Source organism: Bombina bombina, chromosome 3 (assembly GCF_027579735.1).
Source record: "Bombina bombina isolate aBomBom1 chromosome 3, aBomBom1.pri, whole genome shotgun sequence".
NCBI lineage: Eukaryota > Metazoa > Chordata > Amphibia > Anura > Bombinatoridae > Bombina > Bombina bombina.
The window spans coordinates 982,194,608-982,208,727 of NC_069501.1; the positions used below are offsets into that span (position 1 = coordinate 982,194,608).

The 14,120-nt window shown below is 36.8% G+C and overlaps 1 protein-coding gene across 1 annotated transcript in view; it reads left to right on the forward strand.

Annotated features, from left to right (window-relative positions):
* The window catches only part of KCNH3 (potassium voltage-gated channel subfamily H member 3), a 407,712-nt gene that overhangs the window by 252,225 nt on the left and 141,367 nt on the right, over positions 1 to 14,120 (forward strand). Inside the window, exons 7-9 of the mRNA XM_053708084.1 lie at positions 1,353 to 1,510; positions 8,511 to 8,718; positions 9,101 to 9,370. Of these exons, the coding sequence (XP_053564059.1) occupies positions 1,353 to 1,510; positions 8,511 to 8,718; positions 9,101 to 9,370 (636 nt within the window). The remainder of the gene's footprint in view (positions 1 to 1,352; positions 1,511 to 8,510; positions 8,719 to 9,100; positions 9,371 to 14,120) is intronic.

Below are 14,120 nucleotides of genomic sequence, written 5' to 3' on the forward strand. Positions count from 1 at the left end.
GGTGTGCGGTCAGCAGATTAGGGGTTAAAAAAATTTATTAGAGTGGCGGCGATGTGGGGGGACCTCGGTTTAGGGGTACATAGGTAGTTTATGGGTGTTAGTGTACTTTAGAGCACAGTAGTTAAGAGCTTTATAAACCGGCGTTAGCCCATAAAACTCTTAACTCCTGACTTTTTTCTGCGGCTGGAGTTTTGTTGTTAGAGTTCTAACGCTCACTTCAGCCAAGACTCTAAATACTATCCCATTGAAAAGATAGGATACGCAATTGACGTAAGGGGATCTGCGGTATGGAAAAGTCGTGGCTGGAAAGTGAGCGTTAGACCCTTTCCTGACTGACTCTAAATACCAGCGGACGGCCAAAACCAGCGTTAGGAGCCCTTAACGCTGGTTTGGACGGCTACTGCAGAACTCTAAATCTAGGCGTTGGTGTTTTTAAAGTCCCTTTTGATTTTCAGATTTTTAAAATACAGGAAAGTGGGGGGGATAAATAATTAAATGTATTTCGCATTTTATATTACAGTCTCAGATTGTCACATTTTGGGAGCATCAAATATAGAGTTGCTGTTAATTTGAGGTAAAACAATCAAGTTGAAAACAATCTTGACTATAATATGAGTGTTTTGCTCAGGCCGTTATGCGCAAGCAGTATAAATAAACTAATGATCTTAAATGTCATTTGTAATAACTTCCCAGAGCTATTAAAGGGATAGTTTACTCCAAATAATATATTGTTTAAAAAGATAGATAATGCCTTTATTACCCATTCCCCACTTTTGCATAACCAACACTGTTATATTAATATACTTTTTACCTCTGTGATTACCTTGCATCTAAGCCTTTTCTGACAGCCTCCTGATTACATGACTTTTTATTATCTATTGACTTGCATTTTATCCAATTAGTGCAGTGTCTGCCACAACCCACGTGCATTAGCACAATGTTTATCTATGTGGCTCACATGAACTACTCTCCCCTGTTGTGAAAAGCAAATAAAAAACATTTGATCAGGGGGCTGTCTTTAGTGGCTTAGAAACAGGCAGACATTTAGAGGTTTAAAGGTGATAAAGTATATTAATATAACAATGTTGGTTGTGCAAACCTGGGGAATGGGTAGTAAAGGGATTATCTATTTTTTTAAACAATAACAATTCTGGTGTAGACTGTCCCTTTAAGAAGCCCATTTATAATGATTAAACATACTCTGTAAAGGCAGGGTGAAATGTTGGATCCCTCTGTTCTTATGAAGAGAGAATGTTGAAACAGAATAACCTGCTAATTAAAATTATGTGGGATTTGTTACAGATGTTTATCTATGGCATTGACACTGATGCAGTTTTAATATTCCCAAACAGATATAATTCTGAATTTCCGTACAACATTCGTCAGCCAGTCTGGACAAGTGGTTTTTTCTTCACGTCTCATTTTCCTTCATTACGTAAGAACGTGGTTCTTGCTGGATTTGCTGGCAGCCCTGCCCGTGGACCTACTTTATAGCTTCAAAGTCAATGTGGTAAGATCTTTTTCTTTAGTTTCGAGCTGCTAACCAGCGCTTCAGCTGGCCAGATTCACAAACAATGTCTCAAGTCTCACGATTTTATGTGTTACACCTTGGAGCCCAATTGACTAAAGAATGCAGAGATGTTGGAGCGTTGGCAAAGGTTACATAGCATAAGATAGAAACCAAAGTGGCTAAAAAGGTTGTTTGCTAAAAACAGCAGTGGCTGATTCACTAACAGCATTCAATTGTGTGTATTCTTATCTCTACTAAAGTAAGGACCAGTATCAGGTTAGATTATTATGAATACATCACTTCAGAATAAGACGTCAGATGACTGAAATGAAAGTTTGTGCACACTTGACAAGCAAGGATCACCATTCCTCTAGCCAATAAAGTCAATTCCCTCAGTTCTGGTGTTTTGACTGGGAGATGCCCCCCAAAAAAAGTTGCTTGAAAAAAGTGGATTAATAGCCATTTAAATAATAATATATGTTATATCCTGTTTTAGATGTGATAAAGAAACCATAATACCCATTTAACATATACTAGATATGTGCATTTGATTTTCTTTAAATGTAGAAATGCAATGATAACAAGTGAACAAACAAATGCGTGCAACAAAAAATTTGTATAATTCCTAATGACTTATGTTAACAGTCACGCACAAGCGAAAAGGGGGTTATCGCTAGTGTTTGCATGCATCAGGTTTAGCGCTCGTATTGCAAGTTTAGAGTAAAGACGATCGCTTGATCGCAGTCTTGATTTACGCTAGAATGATTACTGTGTCCTCCAGTGACATGCAGTTATAGGAGGCAAGTATTTTTTGTCTTTTTTTTCTTGGCCACGCTCCCCCCAAGGGTGCCCCCACCGGCGATTACCTACATCATCATTTTAATATCGCCTTTGTGCCAATGAAATTCAGCATCCATGTTGCGCAATAAGGAGGCAGTGAGCCGTTCCGCTGCCCTCCATTAATTGCGCAACATGGATACTGAATATAGTTCTCAGCTCACTTAGAGCTAGCGCCACCCAGTGGTGCCTCGCCAGGCCCCATACAAGTTCCAATAGAGGCGGTTTTCAAAATGATGGAGCTAGATCACAGTCAATCAGCATCAGCGCTGCCAGGGAGGCGTGCCTGTGCAGTGCTGGGCTGCTGAGTCAGGTTGACATTGGAATTGGATTTACGCCGTGCGACACATCAGGCGGGAAGACAGTACAAGCAGGAGGGAGCTGCTGAGTGCCAGACCAGTGTGTGCCTGCCCTGTACTGTGTATTGCTGCCTTGTGTTGAGTTGTAGTGCCTGGCCCTGTACGTTGGTCGTCGACGAGACGAGTAACTAGCCAGGAGCTGTCAGTGTCAATGTGTGTGGAGGAGCAAGCCGGAGCCACGTGTGTCAGGAGTCTCAGTCTGTATGACCTCAGGCTGAGGGTTCAGGTAAATCATGAACTCAACAGTCACAGTGGTCACGGTGTAATGTAATCCAAAGCATTTTTGACCCCATAGTTTGTCCTCCAATAAAGTTTACTGCTATGTTAATGTTTGCCAAATATATTTTACATAATTTTATTAGTAGTAATACGCAGCAGGTAATGGAGAACTTAAACTTGAACTAACTGTTAGTTCAAGTTGAAGTTCTCCATTACCTGCGTGTTAAAAATGTATAAGACTTGACTTGGCTTAGTTGGCTATAAAGATTGATAGTGGATGAGGGAGGGCGCTGTTCCAAACAGCAATTTAGAGGATTTCTATATTTTTTTGGTCAAAGAGAAGTGAAAGAGATAAAGACTGTGGGAAAGAGTAGAATCTCATCCACAACAATACTGGGCACATATCTCAGAATCCCTTGGGAGAATAAGGTAAACTCTTTATTGCCCTCAATACTAAAGCCCACAGCAACATAAAGATATTTCATTTGTTTTGTTTTTTTACTGTTAATTAATTTCAAGTTTCTCAGAATGTTACCATAATGCTTATTTGTTTTGCAAAAATACACATTTTTCTCTGGTTTCTTGATTTTTACACATATGTATATGTGAGTGTATAATATATATATTGATTGTCAGTGCATTCCTTGGATCTGCTGCTCCTAAGGTCACTTCACTCTAACTGCTGCTGCTAAGGAGGGACATCTTTGTTTTATTTATTTAATAAGCATTTAACCCTTTTGACCAAATGGCATTTTATATAATTTTGTTACAAAGTTTTCTTAAACCATTTTTATAATATTGTATTGAACACACTCACTTAAGTGGCAGAAAATTGTGGGAGTGAATCAGTATGGTCAGGCTCAGCCACTGATAGCAAGTTAAAAAATTTTTTAGGTACAGTGCCTGCATTATTTAAAGGAAAATGCCATGTACCATCTTTCTGAGCTATCTCTGTGCATCTTTTCTTTTTAAAAAAAGAAGCCATGTGTCTGCATTAGGTAACTAATATCATTTTAATAAATTATGCAGCAACAAGTCATTTTTTTAACATATCTTGTATGTGTTTGTTGCAAAAAAATATGTGCCTGAATCTTTTGTTAAAAAGTAAACCATGACCCTGCATGAATAAGTTGAATCAAATGTATAAACAGAGAGGGCAGAGAAGCACAATTTAGCAAGCCAATGACTTAATAAATATGAAAATAAACTACTAAAAGGCCCAAGTTTCTCTTAATGGAGTGTTAAAATAAAAAAAATGTTTATTAAGCAGGAAAAATAAATTATAAATGTGCCGGAATTATCCTATTCACATAAAAAAAAAGTTAACGTGTTTTATTAAAGCTGTTTAAAATATTATAGGAAATGCAGGTTTGTGCACTGCTGTTTTCTGAAGGTTTATGGCTCACTAGGGTTAATAAGGACAACTATAACCACAGTGTAAGAGTTTCTGTGTTTGTGTCTGTGTTTGTGTGAGTGTATCTGTGTATGTGAGTGTATGAGTGTATCTGTGTGTGTGTGTGTTTGTGTGAGTGTATCTGTGTGTGTGAGTGTATAAGAGTGTATCTGTGTGTGTGTGTGTGTGTGTTTGTGTGAGTGTATCTGTGTGTGTGAGTGTATAAGAGTGTATCTGTGTGTGTGTGTGTTTGTGTGAGTGTATCTGTGTGTGTGAGTGTATAAGAGTGTATCTGTGTTTGTGTGAGTGTATCTGTGTATGTGAGTGTATAAGAGTGTATCTGTGTGTGTGTGTGTTTGTGTGAGTGTATCTGTGTGTGTGAGTGTATCTGTGTGTGTGTGAAAGTGTGTCTGTGTGTGTTTATATGTGTATTTCTGTGGTTGGGGGGGGCACTGCCAGGGGTGGAACTACAGGTGCGGATAGTAAAAAAGAAAACATACTCTAATTCTTTAAAGCATGCTATTTTAAGACTCTGCACCACTATGTCTTTACCCCCTGCAAAGGTGTTAAACACAAAGTAGAAATACCACTCAGGCCTCACACAACACCACTGGTCCTGAGTTGAAACTGACACGGATACAATTATCAGCACTAGTAGCGTGATTCAGTGGTGTAACTAGCGCTGCTGAATGTATTAGCGGCAGTTTCCACTCAGGACCAGCAGTGCAGTACTTATACTATGTATTTAACCCATTTGTTTTCGGGGGGGGGGGGGAAGTGTCACAAAACACTTCAAAAATACATTAAAAAGTACAGTTGCACTCATAAGCGCTACAGAATTTGGCGGCGCTATACAAATAAATGATAATAATAATAATAATAACATTAGCTAATAAAAATTATAACTTTTTTGCACAAATGTATTTGTAATCAAGGCTCAAGGTGTTAGAAAAAAAGGCATGAAAAGGGTTTTAACATAGAGTTACATACATATACATGTCTAAAGATGTGTGTGTATATATATATATATATATATATATATATATATATATATATATATATATATATATATGTGTGTGTGTATATAATATATATTTATATAAATATATATGCATATGTTTATATGTGTGTAAATATATATTTATGTATTTGTATGTGTAGATATGTATTTATGTATTTGTATGTGTATATATGTATTTATGTATTTGTATGTGTAGATATGTATTTATGTATTTGTATGTGTAGATATGTATTTATGTATTTGTATGTGTATATATGTATTTACAGACATATATACACATAGAAACACACAAATACACACACACATATATATGTACATTGGAGCCCTTTGCAAACCATGTGTATGCAATATTTATATTTAATAAAGTGTTATACTGTGTATGTATTGTGTAAATATTTCATATTACAGTGTTCTGCACATAGCAGAATGTTCCATGTATTTCTTAAAAAAATTATATATATAAACACCATCAGGTATATGTAGAAATATGTATTTAAGAATTAACAGAACATATTCTGCTTTGTGAAGAACATTGGAAAGTAAAATATTCCTATTTTCATGTTGGGTTAGAGCACTTGAGAATATGTGATCGTGTTTGCACGTGAGTAGGGTGTTAGGTTTTTTCCCCCCACTTTTTTGCTCCATTGACTTCTATGGGGAATAAGTTATCGGGTTAGCGCATGAGTGAAAACACTTTAAATAGCACTCCACTTGTAATCTGGCGCTTATTGTCTAAATAATGGATAAAAACAAAAGAAAAAAATGTCTCTGCACATTTCTAAAATATACAGTTACTAAATTTAGCATTTTCCCCTATTTCATTACAAGAATTACATGGTTGAAATTGCCTGTTTATTATACATTTCATTGTAGAAGTCTCCTGCTAGACACCATCTGTATATTCCTTTGATAAGCAATGGGTTTGTTTACCCGCTTTATATATGACTTGGTCTTGAAAAATACACTTATTTTGAGAGAAGGGATGTGGGGTCCTTTAAAGGGACAGTCAACACCAGAATTTTTGTTGTTTTAAAAGATAGATAATCCAGACATCCCGACCTGCAAAAACTCATTTCAGGGAGGCGTGAAATGATCCCTCCCAAACAGCTCTCTTCCCTCCCCCACCCCACAATTGTCCCCGCCATCTTAAGTACTGGCAGAAAGTCTGCCAGTACTAAAATAAAAGGTATTTGGCCCTTTTTTTTAAAAAAAAAAAAAAAAAAGCATATTTACATATGCTGATGTGTAGGATCCCCATTAGACCCCAACCTCACTGATCCCCCACCAAACAGCTCTCTAACCCTTCCCATCTGCAATAATGGGCGCCATATTGGGTACTGGCAGCTGTCTGCCAGTACCCAGTTTTGTAAAAAAATGTGCCTTTCTTTTCCAAAAATGCCCTTTTCTGTAGTGTAGCTTTCCCCCCCCACCAAGACGAACCCCCAACCCCTTCCAGGTCCCTTAGATTACATCTGTAATATTTAAAAAGTATTAGTTTTTTTAACTTAACTTTTTTTTTTCTGTAGTGTAGCGGTTCCCACCCGCTCCCGCCCCGTGCACGCGCCCGCCCACCACCCCCGTGCACGCGCGCGCTCCCGTGCGCGCCCCCGTAGGTGCCGCCCCCCTCCACTCCACACAGAGCATCGATGGCCGCCCACCCGCCTCCCACGTAAGCTCCCACCCACCAACGATACCGGCCATCGATGTCCGGTGCAGAGAGGGCCACAGAGTGGCTCTCTCTGCATCGGATGGCCAAGGGGGGTTATTGTAGGATGCCTCCATATCGAGGCATCACTGCAATAACCGGAAAGCAGCTGGAAGCGAGCAGGATCGCTTCCAGCTGCTTTCCAGACCAAGGACATACGCCACACGTCCTCGGTCATTAACTGCATTTTTTTTGAGGACGTGTGGCGTACGTCCTTGGTCGTTAAGGGGTTAAAGTAGCTTTGCACTAAAAAAGTAGCTTTATTGCACAACCACATACAACAAAGCTATTTTCTAGTGATCGTATTCTTGTTGAATGCTCAAATATTTTAGAATACGAAATTTAATTACATGCAGGAAATAAAGTATTTGTGTTTTATTATATTAAAATCAGTGGGGGCTTTTTGGTTACTGAAGCATAGCGCCCCAGCTTGTGAAGTACTCAGTATAGTTGTCCCTGTACGACTTTCGGATTTTGTGTCTGGGAGCGTGTGTGATTTTGAGTTTGAGAGGCTATTTGTAATTATGTTTTGTACTCACAGTAGAGTCAGGTTGATAAGGGGTGTCTATCTCCTCCCTTATACGGGCGCACTCTCTTTGTCCTCTTTCTCAGTTCTCACTCAGCCTATGCTGCAGCCGATGTTGCCTTCTGCGATTCTCCTCCTCCCCCAAGAGCCTTATCTCCGCCTCCAAACAGCAGGGAGGGAGGGTTTTCAGACACGCAATACACAGAAAGTAAAGGCAGACTTGCTGTGACAACGTCTTCCTGCTCGATGACGTCACCGCAACTAGAGGCATTCCTTAAAGAAACACTGTTTCCGGATTTGGGCAACGTTGGATCATGGTACTTGTAGTTTCAGGGAGATTGCATTTCATTTGCGGGCGTCAGGGATACGCTATTGCAATGAGGGAGACTTCCTGAACTTCAGGGAGAGTTGGGATGTCTGGATAATACCTTAATTACCCATTTCTTAGTTTTGCATAACCAACACTGTTACATTAATATACTTTACCTCTGTGATTACCTTGTATCTAAGCCTCTGCCGACTGCCCTCTTATTTCACTTCTTTTGACAGACTTGCATTTTAGCCAATCAGTGCTGACTCCTCTGTAAATTCACATGCATGAGCTCAATCTTATCTATATTAAACACATGAACTAACGCTCTCTAGTGGTGAAAAACTGTTAAATGCAGAGGCGGCCTTCAAGGTTTAAGAAATTAGCATATGAACCTCCTAGGTTTAGCTTTCAACTAAGAATACCAAGAGAACAAAGCAAAATTGGTGATAAAAGTAAATTCGAAAGTTGTTTAAAATTACATGCCCTATATGAATCATGAAAGTTTTTTTTGGGACTTGACTGTCCTTAATGTATTTCTGTATGATTGTCCTATTTTGATGTTGTTTGTATTTGTCAGTCATATACATTTATTTATTTACTTTATCTCTCTTTCCATCTTTTTCAAAGTACTTTGGGGCCCACCTCCTGAAGACTGTGCGCTTGCTGAGATTGCTTCGTCTTTTGCCCCGCCTAGATCACTACTCTCAGTATAGTGCTGTCGTCCTCAGCCTCCTCATGGTTGTGTTTGCTCTCTTGGCACATTGGGTTGCCTGCATCTGGTACTTTATTGGTCAGAAAGAGATAGAGAGTAACCAATCAGAAGTGCCGGAGATTGGTAAGTCCTTATAACCATCCATCAGCAGAATATAGTAGTTGAATATCATTAAAGTTTTTGATTACTGTTTTCTTATAGAAAACGTTATAAAAAAAGTAAAAGATAGAGAGATATTGTTTAATTATTCACTATCCACATAAAATATAAAACATCACAGCTATTCATTATTTTCTTACAATTCATAGCATCTTAATTTAAGTATAAGATAGGTGAAAAAATATGTTTAACAGTGTTACTGCATTCAATATAACAAATATGCACCTGTACCTAGTAGTTTTTGTTATCCACCATAAATGCATATTTAATATTAATTGAATCTCCAGTTAGAGATGTCAGTATAATTGTGTTTAGCTCTACCTTTAGCTTTGGAGCTTTATTCTAGGCTGGCTACAGGAGCTAGCGAGACGTTTGGAAACCCCATACTATCTGGGAAGGAAAAACAGCAGCCAGGAGATACCTACTCAGGATAATTACAGTGATGGGACCACCAATGGGACAGGCATGGTGTTATTAGGGGGACCCTCCCCTCGAAGCTCTTACATAACATCCTTGTACTTCGCACTGAGCAGCCTGACAAGTGTCGGCTTTGGAAATGTCTCTGCTAACACTGACACTGAGAAAATCTTCTCTATCTGTATCATGCTGATTGGAGGTAAGGAAACATATTGATTAGCATAACCTTATATAATAAATCCATATAAAAAACAAGTTGCCAAATTATGATATTATGCATTTTCCTAGAAAGGAGTATATTACAGCAGATTTGAAAATTCTCCATGTTGAATGAACTCTGCTTTCTTCTGATGTTTCTTTGTGATCGCCCCTTGAGGTCTCTTTTGATGGTTTCCTTCTTTGTTTGCTCTCTCATTTTGTTTACTTTATTTCCTATTATTCTATGGACAGTCTAGAGGGTTGTCTAATTATCTATTGATTCTACCATCTGGATCATTTAGTTAGCCATTTATGAATTCTGAGAAAAGACTTCTTTAAGTTTCTGTAGACCTTTAAAGGTCTCACTCTGATAAAAACATTGCACGTCTCAAGTTGTAATGTGGCTCACTTTACTCAGACCACACAGCTTTATGTTTTTAAAGAGGAAATGTGGCAAACAGCTGAAAAGAGTTCATCTTATTAAAGGTTGCTGCAGGAACACCCTTTTAAATGGCCTGGGCTCTATTTCTCTCTTCCACTGCCCACTAGAATGTTGATTTATTTTACTTTCGCTTGTTTACATTGCTTTTATATAGCCAATACTGCAGTTCTTGACTTTTCAGATCACAATTAAATATTGAGGATATATTGATAAACAATGTATTACACTGAATATAAATGGATATTTGAAAGCAGAAAAAAAGGGAAAACATTTTACAATGCAATGCTCATTTGAGTCCATCTTTAGTCCTTTGTTCTTACTAATGTTTGGGTTACAGGTTTACTTCAGTTTAATCTTTTTATTGGTTTGTCCTGGTAGACTTTATTTTATTATAGTCCCAAGATGTTATCTTCTAAACTTCCAGCAGAGGCCTAAGTTACAGGTGAAGTGATAATTTGTTATTGCTCATGAGCGATAACTGCCCTCAAGGTAAAATATCATCGATCTTGGGTAAGCACTGGAATTACAAGTTCAAAGAGCAAGGTTAGCGTGCTTACTTCAGGACTTCAAATATGGCGACCAAACTCTTTCTGCCCATATGGGTCGAGCTAAAAAAAGTCTTTACATTTTGTCGATCCTTAGCTAAACCAAAACTGCACTAGACCATCTGCACTACAGCTGAAGGTGCATAAATTCCTATGTTCTTTATAGTGTGTGTGTGTGTATATGTGTGTGTATATATATATATATATATATATATATGCAAATTCTAATTTTTCTTGCTTCAAAATACTGTTTTAACACAGCTATCCTTTTAACAGGATTATTGCAGCAAACCAGAAATCACTCACTAGACAGCCTGATTCTTTCTTTTTGGAACTCATCAGTAGGAGATAGATTTCTGGTTGCTGCATTGGTAAAGCTATTTTCAAGGTTAAACCAAAATTCATTAAAATTATTGGGGGAGATAAAAAACTGAAATTAAAATCCTCCATGTCTCAAAATTAAATCAATGTAAATATTTGCATAAGAAATTAGCACATCTAGGCAAGATTCCCCGCTTGCTTTTTCCCAGAAATACCTCATATACAATGTTACCAATGCACAAGAGAATTCTGGGTAAGATATGCAAATTAGATATGCAAATTCTAATTTTTTTTGCTTCAAAATACTGTTTTAACACAGCTATCCTGCTATCCTTTTAACAGGATTATTGCAACAAACCAGAAATCACTCACTAGACAGCCTGTTTCGTTCTTTTTGGAACTCATTAGTAGGAGATAGATTTCTGGTTGCTTTCTGGGAAAAAGCAAGCGGGGAATCTTGCCTAGATGTGCTAATTTCCAAATTTGCAAATATTTACATTGATTTAATTTTGAGACATGGAGGATTTTAAGTTCAGTTTTTTATCTTCCCCCATAATTTTAATGAATTTTGGTTTAACCTTGAAAATAGCTTTACCAATGCAGCAACCAGAAATCTATCTCCTACTGATGAGTTCCAAAAAGAACGAAATAGGCTGTCTAGTGAGTGATTTCTGGTTTGCTGCAATACTCCTGTTAAAAGGATAGCTGTGTTAAAACAGTATTTTGAAGCAAAAAACTGAGAATTTGCATATCTAATTTGCATATCTTACCCAGAATTCTCTTGTGCATTGGTAACACTGTATATGAGGTATTTCTGGAAAAAAGCAAGCGGGGAATCTTGCCTAGATGTGCTAATTTCCTATGCAAATATTTACATTGATTTAATTTTGAGACAAGGAGGATTTTACCAATTACCAATGCAGCAACCAGAAATCTATCTCCTACTGATGAGTTCCAAAAAGAACGAAACAGGCTGTCTAGTGAGTGATTTCTGGTTTGCTTCAATAATCCTGTTAAAAGGATAGCTGTGTTAAAACAGTATTTTGAAGCAAAAAAACTGAGAATTTGCATATCTTACCCAGAATTCTCTTGTGCATTGGTAACATTGTATATGAGGTATTTCTGGGAAAAAGCAAGTGGGGAATCTTGCCTAGATGTGCTAATTTCCTATGCAAATATTTACATTGATTTATATATATATATATATATATATATATATATATATATATATATATATAGAGAGAGAGAGAGAGAGAGAGAGAGAGAGAGAGAGAGAGAGATATTTATTATTATTATTTTTTTTTTAAATAAATGTATGATTACCTGATAAATAATTTTCTCTCTCTTAGTTTAAAATGTAGCCGAGTAGAGAATAGGAAACATATAGGTAGGAAAGATAAAGCAGGGTCTGTAGAGGTTTCATTAAAACTGTTGCCCAAAAATTTAAATGGGTGGGGCCTGTGGACCATCATTATTCCAAAAGAAAATAATTTATCAGGTAACCATAAATTTTGTTTTCAATCATAAAATTAGGATGGTCCACAGTCCTCCATAAATAGGATTAATACCAAAGCAGATGGTCTATGTTACGGAAAGGGTGGGTCAATTTTTCTGGCAGTTCTTATTTTGCCGACCATGCGGCCTGAAGGCCTCTCCTGCCAAAAGATGCTAGCAAAAAAGCAAAACCTCAAAGCGATGTTGCAGCTTTGCAAATCTGCTCCAAAGATGCATAGTTTAAAAAAAAAACACACACAATGTTGCAACTGCTCTTGTAGAAAGAGCTGTTATGCGCTTAGGAGGCAACTTTCCCACCTTCAAGTAAGCCTTGTGAATGTTTTGTTTTTAGCCCCGAGGCCCACGCTTTCTACTCATTAGAAGGGTCCCAGAGTAATGAAAAAAAAAGAGAATGAAGAAAATGTGATATTAGGAGTAGTTGCTTAAAATGTCATGCTCTATCTGAGTCACGAAAGAAAAAATTTGGGTTCAGTGTCCCTTTAACCCTCTACTGAAATACCTAATAAAAACAAAAGCAGCTGAAAGCTGAATTTAAAGGGACAAAGACAAATTATACTTTAACATATTAAACATCTCATACTAGATCATCAATACAAAGAGAACATTTTTAAAACAATGTTTAGTAATAACGCCCTAAATAAACAAAAGTAGATTGAAATCCCTATTGTGACCCTTAGGGTACATTGTGTTCAACAGCCAAATCTATTTGGCTTCTTCATGAAGTAGGTCCTTGATTCTATCACCACCTCTTAGTTTCTTTTGTGCCTTATAAATTACCATGGATCTCAGTTGACTCACCTTATGCCCCATTTCCTGATAGTGGATTTGTGTTGACAAATCCGATCTTTAATTTTTTGAGTGGTCTCCTTCACATATAAAAGTCCACATGGACATTTAAGTCCATATACCACATAATTGGAATCACATGTGTAGTATCCTGGGATATTACATGTTTTGCATGTATAGGGGTGAGAAATTTAACCACCTTTAATGACACTGTTACCATGTCTGGGTGTGCTCAATAGTAATATTAAAGTTGGCATGCACCAATCTTCTACCAGTAGTATTGCCTCTTCAAAATGAGGCTCTAGGGATTTCTTTAAATTTCTTGTTCATGGAAGCCTACCACTACCTAGTAACAAATGAATTCCACTTACATAAGAATTGCCCTCATCTAACCATTCTCACCCTTGCAGTCCTCACCTCCTGTTTTTCACTCTTCTAAATTGTAAGTTCTCAAGGGAATAGTGCCCTAAATTTCTCATGTATTTGTCAAATTTTGTGTTGTAGACAGCACGGCGGAATATGTTGTCACTTTATAAATAAAGTATAATAATAATAATAATAATAAAAATTATTATAATACAGGTATATATATATATATATATATATATATATATATATATATACTGTGTATGTATATATATATATATATATATATATATGTGTGTGTGTGTGTGTGTGTGTGTGTGTGTATATATACACACACAAATCTATATTTAAAAATAAAAAGAATATATAGGAATTCCAAGTATTTCTGTATTTCTGATAAAAAAACCCTCATAAAAACATATTAAAATTAATTTAAAATGTTATTGCATGTTTTTGTGTATATGTGTATACATATATACACGCACATGCACACGCACACGCACACACGTGTGCACATACATATTTACATAAACACATATATACAGGTTTTCATACACACATATATATTTATACATATACTGTATATACTTTTGAGCCCTTCCCAGTCAAACACCTTGCCATACACCATATCCTATTTGAAACATTTTTTTATCAATATAAGTGTTATATTTGTATTTTAAAAATGTATATATGAGTGTAATACTTTATTTTAATATGTTTTAGGTGTGTTTTGTGAAACTTTTTTTTTTTTTTACCTCTACAATTTTCTTCAGGTT